Raw genomic sequence first — 20,750 nt, 5'->3', positions numbered from 1 at the left:
GCTTCAGGCTGTCTTCGTCCCTTCTCGCCTCACTCTCCGTGGCAAGCGCATCCTCTCTGGTGTTCTCTGAAACCACAGTCATCATCCCCACCCAGTCCTATCCCCGAGCTCCCCCAAACCAAAGCATAAAAACCCATCTCCATCACCTAGCCATTATCTCCCCTTCCCCTGTCTGTGCCTCTTCACCTCAGTGGATCGCACCACCATTTGATCCCCCAGCCTTTACTCTTTCCCATACTCATCTCCAGATCCTGTCTATCGGCAGGAAGTATCAGCTCCTAAATGTCTCCTGAGATCACCCACTTTTTATCTCCTAGTCCAGGATCACCACCATCTCCCCTCTGGGCACCTGCAACAGTCCCCCTCCCAACTGGTTTCTCTGCATCGGCTCTCTTCACCAGCAGTCCCCCACCGCCACCGCCACCACCACCAACATCCACGACCACCCCAACACACACACACACACACACACACAAGCCAGAGTGTTTTCAAAAACACACACCTGAATACATCCCCCCCCCCCACTCACAACGCTTAAAACCATTCCAGCTGCTTCCTATTACTCTCAGGATGGTGTCTGGGCTCTTTCGTATGGCCCACAAGGCTGTTCACAATCCAACCACATCTATCCCCAACCCCGGCACCCACAAACCTTAGGGGAAGTGAGACTTCGCTTTGAAATCTCAGCGCCTCTTATTGCGTGACCTTTGTCAAGCCACAGCCTCCATGGGCTTTGGCTTCCTTAACTGTGAAGGATATGGAGAGGATAATGCATAGATGATGGGCGTAAAGCCCTTGGTACACTTCCCCACAGGTGGTTAGCCCACAATAACTTGTACCTCTAAGTACTGGCGTCATGATTCTTATTATTGGTCCTCTTTCTTCCCTCTTATTCCCTTCCTAAGGCAAAACCTGAGTTGAACTCCCCATCACATTAGAACCAGAATCTGTGGTTAATTCCAAAACAAACATCTCCAAACTCCTTCCCAAGAAAACTGTATGGAGCTGTTCCTGGGGCTGGGGAGGAATGGGATGAGGCCTGAATATTCTTTCTCTTCTCTTTACAGAGCTGGAAGAGGAGCAGGGACTAGGGGAGGGAGCAGGTCAGAACAGAGACGGAAAAGGGGCTGGGACTTTTGCAACTGTGTCTTCCTCCTCGCAGGCTGGGATCATTTATTACAGCCAAGAAAAGTACTTCCGCCATGTGCAGCAGGCCGCGGCCGTGGGCCTGGAAAAATTCAGCAATGACCCAGTGCTGCAGTTCTTTAAAGCCTATGGAGTCCTCAGGGAAGGTAGGGACTCGTCAGTGTTGCCTTCTGACCTTAGGCACTAGCCCAGCACTAACGTGCCGGCTCCACCTGGATGCCTACTTCTACCCCAATCATGTTCCCATGGAAAAAGTCTTACACTCAGTAGCTAGATTCCCAGGTTAATCCACAGAATGTAATCCATATCTAGTTGACTTTTGAGACCTCAGAGACCTCACTACCCCTGCTCTGCACCTCAGTTTCCCTATCTATAAAATGAGTGGGGGAAAAGATGACTGCAAGATTATTGAACCAATCCCAGGCTTGGAAACTGAGAGCCAGTAGTGCAGAAAAGGAGGAAGTGGTAGGTGTGGCCACAGGCAGGTGTGGGACAGGAGCAGGGAGAGGAGTGGGGCCCATGGAGGTGCGACTCACTTACATTTAGAAGGTCGTCCTGGGCGGGGGGGCCAGCTGAGCTGCCCATGGCCAATGTCAGTGGACATGGAAGGATAAATATAGCTGAACAGCTAGCTGGGAATGCACAGGGGTCCTTCTTCAGAACCGACCTACAGGAATCCTTGTGAATACTCACAGGTACATCTCTCAGCTCCAAGTCCTCCATCCCCTGGCAGCCTGGACCATGGCGCCAGCAGCCCTTTCAGGAAGCTTCAGTCTTCAGGGAACTTGGGCCACTAGTGACCTTTTGGACCAGTTAGTCCAAGTCTTGGGTCAGGTGGTACCAAGCCTTGGGTCAGCCCTGTGTCTGCCATGGAGCCTCCTGCCCTCTGAGCATGGAGCCCCAGAGCATAACCACTTGGGCTGTCTTCACAGAGCGCATCCAGGATGCCATCAGCAGCCTAGAGAGCATCCAGAATCACCCAGACGTGTCCCTGTGCTCCGTCATGGCTCTCATTTATGCTCACAAGTGCTGTGAAACCATCGGTGAGTGCAGCCATGCTCAGCCAGGCCTGGCCCAGCGGGGAAAAGAGAGCCCCGCTCCAGAGATCTAGCCCCTCTCGGGCTGCAGGAGGTGTGTGCACCCGAGACTGCACATGCTGTGAAGAGTGGTTCCCCTCCCCTCCCCATGGAGACCTCAAAGAAGACCCCAGGCCCAGGCCCAATTGAGTGAGAGCCACAGGCAGAAAGCATGACAGTGGGAGGGGTCCTCCTTCCACATCCCAAGAGCTGGGGAGACACCCTGCTTTCCTTTGCCAAGATCTTGTCGAGAAAAACCAAGCCAAAATAAAAAATTCTACCCCTCATCTCCACCTCTCTAGAGTCAGGAAGAGATTCTAAGAGACTATGTACAAACTACAAGTTCCCCACCTGGAATGGATTGTGGGCCTGAGGTGGGGGGTTCAGGTTTGATCTGTCTGCCCAGCAAACTGCTGGGCACAGAGGAGAAAAGGTAAATCTCAGCCAGCAAACCCAATTCCAGGGCTGGGCAGCTCCTGTGGCATCACACGGGCCAGTGTTCCTGGTTCCCAGGCCCTGGGCTGTCGTGTAGCTGGCTCCGTGTGTTGAGGGAGGCCCAGAGCGTGGAGAGGCAGGGCCAGACAGACCTCCCCATCCTAACTTGTCCCCTTCCTCCTCTGTCTCGGATTCCCAGACCGAGAAGCAATTCAGGAACTTGAGAGCAGCCTGAAGGAAATCCGCAAGACAGCCAGCGGGACTGCCCTGTACTATGCCGGCCTCTTCCTCTGGCTCATGGGCCGCCATGACAAGGCCAAGGAGTACATTGACCGCACGTTGAAGGTCTCCAGCAGCTCCAGAGAGGTACCAGCCCTGGGCATCGTGGGGGCAACAGCCGAAGAAAGCAACGTCCAAACACATCCTAAAGGGTGGCCCTTACTCCCATGGAGGGCCCTGGGGCTGGGGGAGGGCCACACCCAGACACTAACAAGACCCATGTTGGCTCAGGGTTTAGACAACCACACACTGGCCTTTGTCCATAGAGTCCGATTGCAGATAGGTTTTATGGCCTGCACTATATATTTTTAAAATCTTGAATTAGTTTGCTGACATTTAGACATCAGAAGATTTTTACCAGAAGTCCAGATTTCTTGGTTCTTTTTTTTTTTAATTATTTTATTTATGTATTTTTGGCTGCATTGGTTCTTTGTTGCTGCGCGCAGGCTTTCTCTAGCTGTGGCGAGCAGGGGCTGCTCTTCGTTGCAGTGCGCAGGCTTCTTATTGCAGTGGCTTCTCTTGTTGTGGAGCACAGGCTCTAGGCACGCGGGCTTCAGTAGTTGCAGCACGTGGGCTCAGTAGTTGTGGCTCACGGGCTCTAGAGCGCAGTCTCAGTAGTTGTGGCACACGAGCTTAGATGCTCCGTGGCATGTGGGATCTTCCCTGACCAGGGCTCGAACCCGTGTCCCCTGCATTGGCAGGCGGATTCTTAACCACTGTGCCACCAGGGAAGTCCTCTTGGTTCTTTTGAAAAACTAGATGAGCTGACTACACTGGGCCTGTATTCCTTCCTTGCAGTGATCTGCTAGGTGTCAGTGGTGGCTCACACAGAAGATCTCATATGCAGTGGATGTGATGTGCTGTAGAATTGTACTCATGGTAGAATTAGAAGCCTCAGTCTAAGCCATGCATCTCAGTAGGGCATATATCACCCCCAGTCCCCCAAGGGGGTGAAAATTGGTTCTTGGAGGAGGGGGTGAAGAAAACCTCACTGTTTGTATATAAAACACAGATATACACACAGTACATAAATGGTATATCTGTGATATTAAAATTTCTTGGAGGCGGAGGGAGTGATTAGGGGAGAAATGACTAAAAAGTCTCCTTAGGAGGCCAATAATTGAAAAGAATTGAGAAACCTGCTCTAGGCCGTGAGAGATGCTTCAGGGCAGGGTCTTCCAAGCACACCTCTAACCTTGCCTCCTGGGCCTGGCCTGTGGCACCTGCCAGGCGAGGTGGGGTGAAGGCTGGAGGGGAGCCACCAAGGCCCATGAGCTCAGCATGGCCGCTTGCCCGCTCAGAGGGCATTCCTGGCTTCCCACGCAGGCCGTGCCCTGTGCTGGTCTAAGAAGTGGAGAGAGCTGGAGTGGCCCTACCCTGGCGCCCTGACCCCAGTGTAAGATAAACACACAATGACAAGACAGGTGGTAGTGCCTCCATAAGGGGCAAGAGAACCATGAGGGTCACAGGGAGGGCCCCAACCCAGCCTGGAAGGTCAAGGAAAGCCTCCTACAGGAGGGGCCTCCTCGGCTGAGTTTTAAAGACTGGTGGTGGTTAATCAGATGAAGGGACTTGGATGGGGGGCGCGTACTGGGAAGGGCATTCCAGACGAAGGAACAAGAGGTACGAAGGCCTGCAGGGTGAGAGCAGGGCTCGCCTGGGATCTGGGAGCAGTGGTGCCCGGCAGGGCCTCAGGGAGTGGAATGACAAAGGGCGGGATGTGGGCAGGAGAGGCAGGCTGGATGGAGGCGATACAGGACCAAGCACTTCATCTTCCCCTTTGTTCTTATGCCAGGGCTACGTGCTCAGAGGCTGGGTGGACCTCAGCTCAGACAAACCCCACACGGTGAAGAAGTCCATCAAGTACCTGGAGCATGGCATTCAGGACACCAAAGATGTTCTGGGGCTGATGGGAAAGGTAGGAGGGGCAAGAGTGTCCCCACCCAGAGACCTCAGTCTCTAGACCCCCCAGCTGGTGGATGAGGAACAAAGGTCCAGAGAGCGTCAGGGTCTCAGAGCAGCCCCGGGCCTGCTCCAGTCCTCCCTGCTTCCTGCCCAGTCGTGAGTTTCCGTTGCCTGTGTGGGGTCTTCTTGGGGGCTAGGCTCCCTGGGCTCTGGCAGGCTTTGTCTCTTTGCCTTTTGTTTTCACCCACTGCCCCTTTTCTATGCATCTTTCTTTCACACTTTCTCATCTCACCTGTTAAATTCACTTAGTTGGCCATAAGAGAAGGGAGGTATGTGTTTTGTATTTTCTGACCTTAATTTAAATTGTTTCCTTTTTCTGATGTGGCCCTCATTGAATCCATCTATGAGGGAAAAACCATCCTCTTCTCCTTTTCTGTTTGTATATCCTTTCTTATAAAATGAATACTTACTCATTAAAAAACCAGAAGTCTAAGAAAGTCAAAAGGTGATTTAAAATGGCATCCTTAGCCCTACCACCCCCGAACAACCCATGTTAACATTTTAGGGCCATGTCTCCGAGTCTTTCTTATACGCATTGGTTCGGGGTGTGCCTTCGGTGTTTTTCTGGGGAGCAGAGGCCATGAGGTTATCACACAGGAGGTTTAGCAGGTTGTACCCTTGGGACCAACACTTGTGGAGAAAGTGAAAGAAGCAGGAGGGAGAGCTGGGGCTGTGAAGCAGCTCCAGTGAAGGCCTCAGCCAGCTCTGCTTGGAATTATGGAGCTGGGATGGCCCTTCACTGACCCCCTCACTGACAAGATGCTGACTGTGTGACCTGCCCCTCGCGGAGGTGTGTGACCTACCCCTCGGGGAGGTGTGTGACCTGGTACCAGGCAGCTCCCTGAAGCCACGGGTGATCCCAGGAGGGAGACTCCCCCGAGAGCTGTCAGCGACCAACTCCCCTTTTCCTGAAGGAGGTCACACACAGCACCCACCATGGGGCAGGAGATAGTGTGGGTAGTTCATATAGTTGTAATCATAGGGCATCTTACCGTTTGGTCTCTTTCTCTTCATGTAAGGTTATATCATAAGCACGTGTCATTTTGAATGTCTGCATAAAGCCAGGCCCCTGTTGTGTGGGCCTAATGTAATTTGCCAACCCCGCCTCCTATTGTTTGGATATTGAGATTGTTTCTAGTTATACACTTAGAAAGAGTGCTACAGTGAACACGTTTATGCATATATCTTTATTTAGAATAATCCTCCTCTTGTTTTTAATAAGTCTCTTAATGGAGGGTTACTGTAAACTGAAGCCGTCCTTTCGGAGTCCAATTTCAAGCCTTTTGGGAGCATTGCCCTCTGCCCCTCAGGCATCTGTGTCATGACTCACCCAGGAGAGCCTGGTGGCGGGCTGCCTGCAGAGGCCATGACCCCAGCCCGGTGTGCCTTGAGAGAGAAAAACACCGCAGGCTTGCCGTGGGGAGGGGAGGGTTACCTGCAAACCCTAACTGACTCTGAGTTGCTGCACTGGCCCAGTGAGCAGTTTTCAGTGGTGAATTTTAGGAAAGTGAATGGGAAATGATGGGCCATGTGTGGAATTGGAAGGCGCCCAGCAATCCCAGCTTCTCCGCTAGGGGGGGCCCTCCCATGACCTTGCTCTGTTCCAGGCCTGCTCAGGGCTCAGCCGTCTCCTGGAGCCCCTGCCTTGCCTGTCAAGGAACCCAAGACCGCTGTGGACCCTGATTTGTCACTCTGAGTGATGGCTCCTGCCCACATATCAGGCTCTGCTCCTGTCCTGGTGGGGACCCTGACACCCCTTCATCCTTCGTGGGCACCAGTGGGGCTCTTTTCTTTGGCTTTCGACAGGCAACGTACTTCATGATGCTGCAGAACTACTCGGGGGCCCTGGAGGTGGTGAACCAGATCACCGTAGCCTGGGGCAATTTCCTGCCGGCCTTGGTCCTAAAGATGCGGCTGTTCTTGGCTCGGCAGGACTGGGAGCGGACGGTAGAAACGGGACACAGGTGAGGGGCGGGGCCGACCTGCTATTTCCTTCCTTTGCTAGCCAAGGGGGCTAATCGTTCCCATCTTACGTGGAGGCGAGATGGGAGATGCTGTGTACTTGATGGAATAAGACATAGAAGTCAGTATTGTCAACAGGAGTTATGAATAGTGACATTATGACATTGGGGGTGCGGGAGGAGAGGGAGGATGGATGTGCACTAGACACTTACCTGTCATAGCAGGAAGCCAGCAGCGGAGACCTGCAGTGGAAGAATCAAGAAATAGGCCTATCAAGAGGTCTAAGCATAGTGTTTAGGAGAGAGATGGAGGGAACTACCAAAGGAACCCAAAGCAACGAGAGTTACAGGGTAAACAGCAGTTGTCTCTGAGGAGTGGTGGGGAGGGGAGAGTAAAGGGAGAAAGGGACTATTGTATTATTTACTTTTAAAAACTGTGGGTGTGATATGCGTTAATAAAAACTTAAAGGGACAAAGGTCATTGTTGCCTGAGAGAAGACTTTAGTAGCAAGCTGAGTGCGTCCGGAAGACAGCCTAGGGTCCAGGAGTTAGGCAGACTTGTGGAAGCCAGACGCCAAGTATAGCGTGATCCTGAAGCACTTTCACTGTGAATAGAGATAAAGATGGCTTCAGGGGAGGGATGTTTGATGGAGGGTTTTGTAGAATGGAATTTTTTAGATAACTGAAGCTTATCTCTTTAACCTCTAACACTTTAACTATTTTTATCACAGTAATCCTAAAACGTACAGTACCAATTTTCTTCCTAAAAAGAGTTAGTGGACTATGTTTTTTTCTGAGTGGCCATTAGTCACCACTACAAGTTTTTACTAAATTGTGAGTGGGAAAAAAAAAAAACAACACAAACATACCTCTTCCTTCCCTGTGGAGGGATGGTAACTCCTCTGATGATAGCTGGAATTTGAGTCTCAGAAAGAGGCGCTGGTAGGAAACTGAAAGTGATTCCAGCCTGTGCCAGGCCTGGGCAGGTCCTCAGCAGCCCTCTCTCACAGTTGACCCCTGGTCAGTGTCCTTGGCAGGAGCTGGGTCAAGAGATTGCTTTGGAGGCTCTGCCTTGGGCCCACAGGATACCTGGAAACACCTGGCTGGAGGCCTCAACCTTGAGTGTGTGCTGCCTCCCTGCCCAGGCCCTGCCGCATCCACCTGCAGGGAGATGGTGTTTGGTGCCAATGGGTTGAGTCCAACACCCGACGCCTTCCCTCACGGAGGGTTTCCCAGCTCATAGAGTTCCCCCATTGCTCTTTAATTTTTTTTTTTTTTTTTTTCGGCCACACCGCATGGCATAAGGGATCTTAGTTCCCTAACCAGGGATCAAAACCATGCCCCCTGCAATGGAAGCACGGAGTCCTAACCACTGGACTGCCAGGGAAGCCCCTCCCCCATTGCTCTTTAAATCTCTGCTCTCTGTAGGCGTGTTTCTCTTTTCAGCCCTAAAAATTGTTTATTTTTTCCTTCTCTCTTATTTTTCTCCACTGATACTAAAATAATTTGTCTCTTTCATTTAAAGAACCAGCTTTGAGTTTTGTTGATGCTATTATATCTTTGTTTCCTAATTTATTAATTTCTGCTCTTTATTATTTTCTGCCAACTACCTCCTGTGGAGTTACTCTGTTGTTATTGTCTGACTCTTGAGTTGGATGCCTGGCCATTCTCAATCTTCTTTTAGAAGATAAGCATTTAAGTCTATGAATGTCCCTTGAGGTACCATTTAACAGTATCTACACATTTGGATACTTCAGTAGTATCTTCAGTATATTTTGGTTCTAAGAATTTTCTAACATTCGTTCTGATTATTTTTTAGTCCATACATCTTTTAAAAGTTTTTTTTTTTTAATTTCCGAATTATGAGGTTCACAGTACCTTCAGAATCATCATAAATGCTTAGAAGTCTTTGAATGTTGACTGTGCCTAATCGTGTTGGAATTTTATATGTCATTAGAGTAACCGTCAATTAAGCAGAAGGGCCATTCCCTGATCAAGCTGAAAAATATGAAATTTCCTGTAAAGAAACAGAATATTGGGACTTCCCTGGCGGTCCAGTGTTTAAGACTCCATGCTCCCAATGCAGGGGGCATGGGTTCGATTCCTGACTGGGGAACTAAGATCCTGCATGCCACTCGGTGTGGCCAAAAAATAAAAATAAATCAAAAAAAAAAAAAAAAAAACGAAACAATATAGAAAACTCCACAATATGACCAGGAGCTGCATCTTCCCAAGGACATATGATGGAAACCAAGGTTCCTTTCCATCTTACAGCTGCAGACTGCCCCCCAAGCACCTCTCTGGCCCCCCCGGACCTTGGTACCACAGTCATACCTGTGTTATTTGGGACATAATGGGCTTCTGTCACAAAGACACCCCCAAATATGTGACTTAAATAACATAAGATGTTATTGCTCTCTCAGGGAAAAGTTTGGGTGGTGGGCCAGGGCTAGGATGACAGCTTAACTCTGTAGGGTCCCAGGCCCCTTCTCTCTCACTGCTGTCCTATTCCTAGGATGTTGCTCACATGGTCCACATTCCAACCAGCAGGAAGGAGGAAAGAGAAGAAATGGAAGGCATGCTGTAGGGGCACCACTGGATATACCCTGGGCACTTCCGCTTGCATCCTATTGGGCAGAACTTAATCACATGGTCACACCTGAGCTGCAAAGGGGGGCTGGGAAATGTAGTCTTTTTTCCGGTAGCCCCGTGCCCCAACAGTTTGGGGGTTCTATTATTAAAAGGAGAAGGGGAGAATGGATGTTAGGAGACAATCAGAAGTTGCCACCACACCTTCCTAGCCTTGCCTCTGAACACTCTCAATTCACGTGGCTCCTCTTCCTATTTCAGAATCCTAGAAAAAGATGAAAGCAATATTGATGCCTGCCAAATTCTAGCTGTGCATGAGCTTGCAAGAGAAGGAAACATAACCACAGTAAGTTCTTTCAAGACTCAGAAGTTATGCCTTGAAACCAACACAGCCAAGGAGGGACCCCTCACAGCACCTCCACCCCCAAGGCATTGGAGGGGGCTCCCTGGGTCTCAGCTCCCTCCCCCCTCCTCCACACTCCCTGCCAGGGAGCTCTGCTCTGGTTTGGTCTTTGAGCCACACAGTTCCAAAGGCCAGCAGTGAGGCTTACTCTGGTTCTGCCACATGTTCCCTGTGTGACCCTGGGCAGGTGTCTCCACCTGTATGAGCCCCAGGATGCTCATCTGTAAAATGGAGATAATTCCACCCACTCCATGAGCTTGTTATAAGGACTAAATGAGATGACAGGTGGGACAACTGCGAACAGTGCCCGGTGTACTACAATAATTTGCTCCATGTTAACTGGAAGTCATGGTTGTGGTGGGGTTTTTTTTGTTTTTTGTTTGTTTGGGGTTTTCTTGTTTGTTTTTTTGCCACACCACACAACTTGCAGGATCTTAGTTCCATGACCAGGGATTGAACCCAGGCCCAGGGCAGTGAAAGTGCTGAGTCCTAACCACTGAACCACCAGGGAATTCCCTACAGTTGTGTTTCATATTTCAGGAAATGCCTTTTTTTTAGGGAATGATTGGAATTGCTCAGGTATTGACCAGGCAGTACCTGGCCCCAGACTTGCTACTAAGCCTTGTAGTTTTCCAAAGACACCCCAAAGAGCCCTCAAATCCAATCAGAAGCACCTAGAATTCTTAATGAAAACCTCCATGCCCAGACAGCTTCTTATTTTCAAAAAGAGTTTGTGTATTCAGCTAAAACCCTTCTGAATAAAGACATTGCCTCTGTGGGGAGTGTGACAAATCAAGAGGCTCTAATGGGTCATGGTGGGAAGAGGAAGTTTCTGGTTCCTTCTGGCCAGCTCTGAAATTACGGATTTTGTGGGGTGAGGTGAGGTGGAGGGCACCGTTTGTATTTGGGAGGAAGAACCCTCGAAAAGGGCTCTACCACTGTCTCTGGGTCAGAACAAGAGAACAGGCAGGTCCTCCGCTCCCTGAGACCCCAGAGCCCTGGGCAGGCCTTCCTAAGGCCTGGCCTGAAGGTTAGGCCCAAGGGCAATTAGCATTTAATTCTTCTCCTTCATTCCCACCTCAAACTCTGGGATCTGCCCCTCGCCCCAGCTCAGGCTACCCAGTTCTAGTCTTGCAGAAAAGATCCACCCTACCCCAGGCTTCTCTTCTGGCACTCTTTGCAGCTGGGGACTAAAAACTCCCTACTCCCACATAGAGAGTGAGCAGAAGAGTCCATTGGAAGGAACACAGGCTTTAGAGTCAGTCAGCCACCTCATTGGCTGGGTAACCTTGAGCAAATGACCTAACCTTTCTGACCCTTCATCTGCTGGACTGGAAAATTCGGGTATCTATAGTTACACTAATTTACAGGGTCATTGGGAGCATTCACTGGAATGACAGAGAGGCACTAATGTGGTGACCCACGTCAACATGGAGCAAGGGTTTGGGGCCAGGGACCTGCCCTGACCGTTTGCTCCTGGGCCAGCCCAAGTGGTTTGCCGCCAGCCTGGTGGGCTGCAGTGTGGGCTCCGTGACAGGTGGCTCCTGGCCCTTCCTGGGGGTGTCCCAAAGGGCAGCTGCTCTTCACAGATTCATGAACAAAGCGGCAGTGCCAGCTCTGGGATGAATAATGTTCCTGAAAGCTCCGCCAATGAGGCTCCAAAGTAATACTGAATCCTGGGCCTGCCCAAGGCCAATTAACTCTGAATCTCTGGGGCTGGCTTGGGGGCCTGGGTGTTTTTAAGATCTCCCAGCTGGTGTTCATGGGCAGCCACAGCTGAGAACCTCGGCCCCACTCCCCTTTTATATACTGCCTTTGACATTGTGTTTTGTACTTTCAGGCTGCCAAGCATGTTAGAAATCTGATTAAGGCGCTGGAAACAAGAGAGCCCCAAAATCCAAGCCTCCATCTTAAAAAAATTCTTGTGGTGGGCAGACTGGTAAGAAGGTGCTCCCTGGTTTCTGAACGAGTGCTTCTTGTTATGTTCCCCGGGGGAGACCTGTGCTCCCTGCAAGCTCCCTGAGGACCCTGCCCCTCCCCTCTCTGGCTTAAACTTGGCCTCTCAGGCTGGTGGCCCAGACCCCGGGGCCACTGCCTGCCTCCAGCCAATCACTGAATTGTGGGCTCTGTAGCCTGCACCTACATGCCCTTCAAAGATGCTATGCAGATCACGGAGGTGAGGTCTAGAAGCGCTTTCAGAGAGGGAGGCGCCCTGTCTGGGGAAAGAGGGCAGTGGCACAGCTGTGGTACAGCAGAGCAACGCCCAACTCTAGCCTCAGGGTGCTGGAGCACCGGACTCCCATATTCTTTCTGTGGAAGAGACCTGGTGAGGCTGGCCTGCCTAGGCCTCTCTGACGCCAGGCAAGGTGCAAACAGACCAGGCTGCCAAACAATCTGTCTCTGTCAGACCCTTGAGCCCCAGAGCCAGATTTACTAGAAGGAATTGCCATAAGAACAGGGGCAGCTCTGGGGAGTCGAATGCCACTGGGATACCCTCTTGTCCTCCACATCTATGTCTGATTCTCTCTGCCTCTTTCTCCACACGTGGCAGGGAAAGTGGCTGCTCGCAGCCTTCAGAGCCACTTTCCATCAGTGGGACACAAAGAGTTTCTCTCACGCAACTTCAATTTGAGAAAAACCACCTGGTGACTTGTTGGACCAATGACTGGGGCCAGACAGGGGCTGGGTCCCTCAGAGGGCCCGCGGCTGGAGGCGGGTTCCACAGCTGTGGCCAGCGGGGGGTTCTTTGGGAGGTGGACAGCTACCCGGACCCAGCTGCCTGGACACAGGGTACCTCTTGGGCTCTCCTGAGCACCCCCTAGTCCCACCAAAGTGACACAGCCGTGCTCAGACAGGCTGGCCTGACCGATTTCCCCATTCCCGTGTCTGTGCCTTGCAGTCTGGGAGGCACCAGGCGATTCTGCGGCTGGTGTGTAGCTTCCTCGAGCGAACCTTCATGGCCACATCCTCCTACGCCCACGTGGCCACAGAGCTGGGCTACCTCTTCATCCTGCAGGACCAAGTGAAGGAGGCATCTCTGTGGTACTCGGAGGCCATGAAACTGGACGAGAGCAGCATGGCTGCCTTGACTGGTCTGTGCAGGCGGGGCAGGGCGAGGGGTGGTAGGGCGGGGGCTGGGAGCCAAGCAGGGTGGCCGCCGTGGGTCCAGAAGAGAGTGGGCTGGGAAGCATTCTCCCCAGGGTGTGTGTGAGTTTGGGGCTGCATTGTATGATGGGGTGCCTGTCCATGAATCTACAAGTATAGATGTAAGAGGAACAGGAATTCTCGAAAGTGCTCAAAGCCATTCTGATCTACAGCCGACCTCCAATAGCCATACCCAGCCCATTACGCTCAGTCAGCCCTGCCTCCTCTCAGGCCTCACCAGGCCAGTGTGGGAGAAGGTTCTACTGCCAGAGCACCCCTCCCCAAAGGCTCTAGCCTCACCTCTGTAGACCCTCCCTCTTCAGGCCACTGAGCTGAAAGGCCACCAGAGTGAGGAGTTTTGAGAGTTTTACTTCCCTGTCTGTCCCAGTGCTTCCCTCCCACTTTATCTAAATGTCAAATGAATTTTCCGGAGCCCGATTTTCATTTTTACACAAAGCCCTCAAATCTGTGGTCTCTGGTGAATCCTGAAGCAGCAGTGTTTGATTTTAGTGGGGGCAGCCTCATGACCAGTGCTCCAGGCAGGCTGGCTTCTTGCCCTGGCTCTGAGGAGTTGTGGGCAAGTCACTTCTGTCTACACTCCAAGCTCCTCATCTGTGCGGCACAATCAAAAAAGCAATCCAAGTGATTGGTCTTGATTTCTGGTTCAATACGTCAGGCTGACTCATCCGTCATCACCTCTTCCTCCCTCCCCAAATCCCACAAAAGTCATGGGCGACCTTTTAAAAAGATAATGAGTCCCTCTAGCAGCCCCAGAAACAGGAAAAGGTGCCTTAGGTGGACCAGGAACTTTGAAGGACTTCTCATTTCTAGAAGATATAAAGCAGATTGCATCCAACAAATGGAAACTCCAAGCAGGTCTAGAAACCCATAAGCCAACATGGCTTGGGGCAGCTAAAGAAATGAGTAGATCAGCTTTCCCCAAAGGGCTCCAGGAAAAAGAAAATTTTAAAAACATAAGCTCAGGGTCCCCAGAGGCTGGGAGCAAAACATGCCATAGGGTAGTCATTGAGATAACCGGAGGGTTATTGAGGGCCAGAGAATGGGATCAGGGAGGCTCTTACCAGGTGGTGGGGTAGGAGGGAGCAAAACAGAGCCCCCCCCTGCCATGACGTCCCACCACCATCAGGGACATGAAGGACCAAAAGACTTGGATGCCCGGCACATAGACAAATCCCCCGAAATGTTCCTCCACCAAGCTGAGTCCTTCCCCACTTCCTCATTCAAGGGAGATCCCCAGCCGATCAGCCAAAAGGGAAGTCCACACACTCCAGCCCAGGCCGAGCCCACTCTTGTGTGTCCTGGATTCATCCATCTTATCTGGCCTGTCTGGGAAAATCAGTGACCTTAACAATTTGGGAAATCTGCCCCAGATGCTAATACTCATCACTCTTGTCCATTTATAAGTCTACTAGCAGTTTGAAAAAGGGAGCAAGTGGAACATGCAAAGCAGTGCCCCTCTGAGGAGCAAAGTTAAGGCCAGATACAGAAAAGACTTTTTCCCCCAAACACCTCCCATGTGGGCTGGCTCTAGAGGGTATTATGTCAGTAAGTAAAGAACATGCTACTAGGAAAAAAATACAGAGAACAAAAAAGAGTTGCTGAAAATTTAAAATATGATTACTGCAGAGTAAAAAATTCCATAGATGAGCCAAATAGTGGGATGGATATAATTGAAAACCAAGTTGGTGATTAGGAAGACAGAAATAACTGCGCCAAAATGGCCAAGGACTATCTTGTAAAAGAAGAATAGTAGGAAGAGAAGGGATTTGTCCTCCCAATATCAAAACATATCTCAAAACAAGGGTAGTTAAGTCTGGACTTCCTTGGTGGCGCAGTGGTTAAGAATCCACCTGCCAATGCAGGGGACACGGGTTTGAGCCCTGGTCCGGGAAGATCCCTCACGCCGCAGAGCAACAAAGCCCGAGCGCCACAACTACTGAGCCTGCGCTTTAGAGCCTGCGAGCCATAACTACTAAGCCCACGCGCCACAGCTACTGAAACCCACGTGCTCTAGGGCCTGAGTGCTGCAACTACTGAGCCCGCGTGCTGTAACTACTGAAGCCTGTGCACCTAGAGCCCGTGCTCCACAAGAAAAACCACCACAATGAGAAGCCCGGGCACTGCAACAAAGAGTAGCCCCTGCTCACCACAATTAGAGAAAGCCCACGCGCAGCAACGAAGGCCCAACTTAGCAATAAATAAATATTAAATGCTTTAAAAAAAAAAAGTCTGTCAGTTTGAGGCCAACACAGGAATAAACAAATAGATAAATGGGATAGAAACAGGTCTTATGATATAAATGACATTTCAAACCCATAGAGTTTCAATAACTTGTGATTGGACACCTGACTCTCCATTATGAAAAAAATAAAGGTAAATGCCCATCTCACACTATCCTCAAAAATAAATTCTAGATGAGTGAGGTATTTAAACATAAAAATTAAATTGGACTTGGGTCCCCTGGAGGGTGCTAAGCCTAACCACAAACTCAGAAGCTGTAACGGAAAATATTTGACCAATTTGACTATGTAAAAGTTTAAAACTAATGGATGGCAGAAGGCACAATAAAATAGTTAAAAGGTCAAAGGCAAACTAATGGAAAATGTAACAAAGGCTATATATAAAGAGAATATAAATATATAAAGAGAAAAAATATATATATAGAGAGAGAGAGAAATCCATCCAAAGAAAAACAGGCAAAAGCTATCAGGAGGAAATTCACAGTAGAGAAAACCATTAAATATATAAAAAGATGTTCATTCTCCCTAAAAATTTTTTTAAAATTTGAATTAAAATGAGTTACTATTCACTCTTTAACCTGGTAAAGAGTGAAGCATGTTTGTGAGGTTGTGAGGAAAGAGAACACTTTCAAATTCTTGGCAGGAACATTAATTCAGATATCCTTGGAGGACAAGTTGGCCTTACCTATCAACATTTTAGATATGCGTGCCCTTTGACCCATCAGCTCTACTTCAGGAATTAGAACACACACAAATGTAGACCATGGCACTGTAATATTTAAACACTGAAAAGAAACTAAATGTGAAATGAGGAGTCCTTCAGTAGGGCAGTAGTTAAATAAACGGTTACATCCACGGTGGAATATTATGTCATGATTAAAGAGAATGGGGTAGATTTGTATGAACTGATGGGAAAACATGGTATACACTAATAACATATAAATGCTTCAAAAGATGTTTGGAGGCATATACCCCAAACTGTTCGTGTTGGTTCTTTCTAGAGAGAGACACGGTTAGCCAGAACATGAGCTAGGGATGTTTTCCTTGCCTTATGATTTGAATTCTTTACCATGAGTATGTGCCACTCTAAGTTTGTGAAGATGTCGGAAAGGCCCCCTGCCATCCACTCTCCCGTCCCTGCCTCTGGCCTGCTGGACTGCTGGCTGTGCTGCAGAGCTGGCTGCTCATCCTAGTTTTGCCCCATCCCAGGGGTCATCTGGTGCCAGATCTTAGACGGCCACCTGGAAGAGGCTGAGCACCAGCTGGAATTCCTGAAGGAGGTGCAGCAGTCCCTTGGGAAGTCCGAGGTCAGAGCTCTCTGGGCGCTGGGGTTGCTCCAGGATCGTGCCCCCCACCCCGCCTTCCTCCCACCCCGCCTTCCTCCCACCCCCAGTTTCCAGTAAAGCACCCAAGACAGCCCGGGCTTCTGGCAACTCTGCCCAGAGGGTGTTGCTTCCAAGACCTGGGCCTGCCTCCCACAGGTGCTGGTTTTCCTCCAAGCCCTCCTGGCTTCCAAGAAGCACAAGGGGGAGCAGGAGGCCGCAGCACTGCTGAAGGAAGCGGCCGAGCTGCACTTCTCCAGCATGCAGGCCCTCCCCCTGAGCTCCGAGTACTTCGAAAGGCTTGACCCCCTCTTCCTGGTCTGCATCGCCAAGGAGTACTTGGTCTTCTGCCCCAAGCAGGTTAGAGGAGAGTGCATCTTCACGGCGGCGGGGTGGGAGCGGGGTTGGTCCTGAGGACAGGTCTGGACGGAGGCAGGACGTACCTGGCAAGTCACCAGGGTGCTTGAGCCTCTGGCGGTTGGGGAGCCCAGTGCTTTTCACACTTGCACGTGCAGCACACCAATCAGCCAGGGAGTGGGGCACAAGCCCTGCATCTCCCAGGTGATGCCGATGCTGCTGGTCCAGGTACCGCACTTGGAGGGGCAGGGCACTGGCCCCTGGGTCTGCATTTATCCTAGAGAAGAACTGGGCTCCCTTTTTGCCAGACATCTTCTAAGAAGTATGCTGGTCTTTTCTTGTTTGTCTGGCTTTCCCAGACAATCAAGATTCCTTGTGGGCAAGGATCATATCTCATACGCCTTAATATCCCCCCAGTGCCTTGTAATGTCATTCCACAAATATTTATTGAAGGCACTACCATGTGCCAGATGCCGTGCTGGGTAGGGGGGATGCAACAGTGAACAAAAGAAAGTCCCCATTCTCGGGAGCTTATGCTCTTGCCCTAGGTGGTACAGAGTGGATGGTATATACATGTGGAAAAAAGTAAAACACTGCGAGAGTGTTTTCTGAGCACTCCAGGAGTCTCCCTTGGAATAGGGCAAACCGCACAGCCAGACCCCTGTGTTCCTACAGCCCCGGTCGCCAGGCCAGATCGTGTCTCCACTTCTTAAACAAGTCTCTGTGATCCTGAATCCTGTAGTCAAGGCAGCACCAGCCCTGATCGACCCGCTGTATGTGATGGCCCAGGTCAAGTATCTCTCAGGTGAGCCTGTGGGTCCTCATGGCCGGCGGGGCCCCTGGGTGAGTGTCCACAGGCTCCCTGCCTGGGGTAGTCCACACACACATACCCTCAGCAGGCGGGCCCACTCCTTCCAGCCTCTAACCCCCGAGACACCTTCCTGACTCCTCACCAGCAGGGGTCTCTCCAACCCGCCCTTTTGCTGATAGCTTACTTCAGCGGTCCCCAACCTTTTTGGCACCAGGGACCAGTTTCGTGGAAGACAATTTTTCTTCCACGAAGAAGCGGGGCGGGGCGGGGGGGGGGGTTGATGGTTCAGGCGGTAACGCGAGCGATGGGGAGCGGCAGATGATGCTTTGCTTGCTGGCCCGCCGCTCACCTCCTGCTGTGCGGCCTGGCTCCTAACAGGCAGCGTCCCTGGCCCAGGGGTTGGGGACCCCTGGCTTACTTGATCTGTGCCAGGTAATAGTCACTGAACTTGATTACGTGCTGGTACTGCTCTGATCCTGGGGGACAGCAGTACTCAAAACAGGCAAAAATTCCACCGTGGAGTTTGTGTTCTAGTAAGGGGACTTGGACAGTAAATGTAGTATTGTTGTTAGGGCACGATTGTGCAATGGAGAAAATGAAGGGTGGGGAGGGCGTGCGGGGGTGCCAGGGTTGCAGTTTTTAAAAGGTGGTCAGGAAGGCCTTGTGAGGAGGGGAGACCCTGTACCATTAGACTTTCAGAGCCTCCAGCAGCCAGAACAGTCCCCGTCGTCCATCCTGTCCCATCTCAGGGCCGAGATTCTGGAGGGAGAGGGAAAGAGGGAGAGAACCCTCCATGGGGGCCTGTTGTCCTCTCCGAAGTCCTTGCTCCCTGCAGCCTTTCACCCCCGTCTGCCCAAGGCTCCAGAATGCCGTGGCGTGCCTGTGTCCTCTGGCTCTGCGTTGTGTGGGTTACACTCTGTCCAGAGCTCCCCGGTCTTCATCCTCGGTCCTCCTAGTGTTCATCCAGCTGCCAGGTTTACCCACTTCTTGAAGGTCTCCTGGGTACAAGGGGAGGGCAGAAACCACCCCCCCCCCGACATACACACAGGGGTGCTGGCAGCTGCCAGCACCTTTAGGGACAAAGCAAGGTCTCCAGCTGCTTAGGTTGTCATGGTGACATCGTCACGTTTCTGCAGCACAAGGGAAGGATCAGGGAGTTTGGGACCCAGAAGCAGGTGTTCCCCGCCAGCTGGTGATGGACCCCGAGCAGGAGCTGTTGAGGGACCTGGCTGCAGAGAGAGGAGGGCTCTCCCACCAGCTCACTGTACCCTGGGCTGCCACTGCCACCTGCTTAGGGCCAGCCTGGCTGCAAGGAGGCCTCTTAGCCCCAACGCGCCAAGGCATTCAGAGCTCAGCCTCAGGAGCCGATAGGCCTGGATTTAAATACTGACTTTGTCCCTTCCAAGCTGAGTGACTTATATCACTGAAGTTTCAGTCCTGCATCATAATACCAACCTTGCAGGGCTGGGAAGACATTAAACCAGCCTTTCTAAAGTGCTCTGCCTGTGTTGGCACAGAGCAGGTGCTTCTTAAGTTGTGGCTATTATGGTTGCTGTTATTATAAGATTTTGTTCTGCTCTTAGGTGTGGGAATCGAGACTTCAGTGTTCCCCTGAGCTTCCAGATGGAGCAGTGAAGTAATTTAGCCATCTCCCTGAGGGTACAGAGAGAAGGGAGGTGTCACACCAAGGTTTGAATTTCCTGGCTTTTGTCTGGGTCAAGGCAAAAACTGTAGTTCTAATTTTAGGAAGAAACCTCTGAGTCAAGCAGAACAGAACTGGGTAAAATGCCCAACTTGGGTATTTCTGGGTAACAGGACATGTAAAATTCCTTCTGCCTTTACATAGTGGGTCCTGAGAGTCCCAAGGATCCCTGGATGTAGAGATTTGTTTATTATTTCTAGGAGAGTTAGAGAATGCCCAGAGCACCCTGCAGCGTTGCCTGGAGCTGGACCCCACCTCCGTGGACGCCTACCTCCTCATGTCTCAGATCTACCTGGCTCAGGGCAACTTTGCCATGTGCTCCCACTGCCTGGAGCTGGGTGTCAGCTACAACTTCCAGGTGGGGGTCCCCTATACCCTGTCACCTGCTCAGCATCCCACAGCCCAGCTAGCATCAGCCCCCACTTGGTTCAGGAGAGTAGCCCCAGGAGCTGCCTGCATCCCTCAGCCCCTTCTGCTGGCCCAAAGGCAGGAGCAGGCTCAGTGGGCTCCTGTGGCTTTCTCCCCTCTGGGAGCTGGAGCCCCACACTTTGCTTATGCTCCTCTAGGTCCGAGACCACCCCCTCTACCACTTCATCAAGGCCAGGGCCCTCAACAAGTCTGGAGACTACCCAGAAGCCATAAAGGCACTGAAGATGATCATAAAATTACCAATTCTGAAGATGGAAGAAAGCAAGAAGTTCCATGGGCCCTCTGTGCGGCCCAGCGAGCGGGTATCCATCTTACTGGAATTGGCAGATGCCCTCCGGATGAATGGGGAGCTGGTAAGAAATGCGCTGCTCTCTCCCCTTGGTGCTGGGGCATGCTGGAGGCCCAGGGTAGGCCTGGGAACCAGGCTCTTTGATTCTGGCTGATGTCTCCTTGTGCTTTATTTGAGCCTTTATTCATTTGGGAGCATCCCTCTCCCTTACCTAAAAGGCTTCAGTGGCTCCCATTGCCCTCAAGATAAACTACAAACCCTACTGAGTCCTGCATGATCTGTCCCCTGCCTACGTCACTGTCCCTATAAGGGTCTCAGGGAGGTGGAGCACACAGGCCCACCAGGGCCACCACAGGTGGTTGTGCAGGTTGGGCAATGCACAGCTCCAGTAGATGCCAGTTACATCCCCTGGAAGTTTTGCAGTGTACAACCTGCTCAACTGTATGAGGCAGCCCTGGGACCTTGGAAGATCTGGCTGGGCAAAGGCAGGAAGCACCAAATGGACAAAGAGAGTAACTCTGTTAGAATAATCAAGGGTACATATACAATGAAGATATAATTCGAATAGACCTTTATGTGCC

At 51.2% G+C, this 20,750-nt stretch overlaps 1 protein-coding gene across 3 annotated transcripts in view; it reads left to right on the top strand.

The window, feature by feature from the left end:
* TTC21A (tetratricopeptide repeat domain 21A) overlaps window positions 1-20,750 on the top strand; it is a 30,026-nt gene that overhangs the window by 395 nt on the left and 8,881 nt on the right. For 2 of the 3 annotated variants that reach the window (XM_082413733.1, XM_082413734.1), the window contains exons 2-14: window positions 1,163-1,292; window positions 2,079-2,189; window positions 2,857-3,023; window positions 4,732-4,854; window positions 6,708-6,865; window positions 9,713-9,797; window positions 11,695-11,793; window positions 12,754-12,946; window positions 16,469-16,566; window positions 16,741-16,941; window positions 17,614-17,743; window positions 19,652-19,809; window positions 20,018-20,233. In XM_082413733.1, coding sequence (XP_082269859.1) covers window positions 1,163-1,292; window positions 2,079-2,189; window positions 2,857-3,023; window positions 4,732-4,854; window positions 6,708-6,865; window positions 9,713-9,797; window positions 11,695-11,793; window positions 12,754-12,946; window positions 16,469-16,566; window positions 16,741-16,941; window positions 17,614-17,743; window positions 19,652-19,809; window positions 20,018-20,233 — 1,869 coding nt within the window. The remainder of the gene's footprint in view (window positions 1-1,162; window positions 1,293-2,078; window positions 2,190-2,856; window positions 3,024-4,731; window positions 4,855-6,707; window positions 6,866-9,712; window positions 9,798-11,694; window positions 11,794-12,753; window positions 12,947-16,468; window positions 16,567-16,740; window positions 16,942-17,613; window positions 17,744-19,651; window positions 19,810-20,017; window positions 20,234-20,750) is intronic. The other variant, XM_082413735.1, reaches the window with a different exon arrangement.

This window comes from Balaenoptera physalus (assembly GCF_965194825.1).
Source record: "Balaenoptera physalus genome assembly, chromosome: 11".
NCBI classification, from domain to species: domain Eukaryota; kingdom Metazoa; phylum Chordata; class Mammalia; order Artiodactyla; family Balaenopteridae; genus Balaenoptera; species Balaenoptera physalus.
The sequence above is the reverse complement of the archived record's forward strand: the minus strand, read 5'-3'. Positions and strand labels throughout refer to the sequence as shown.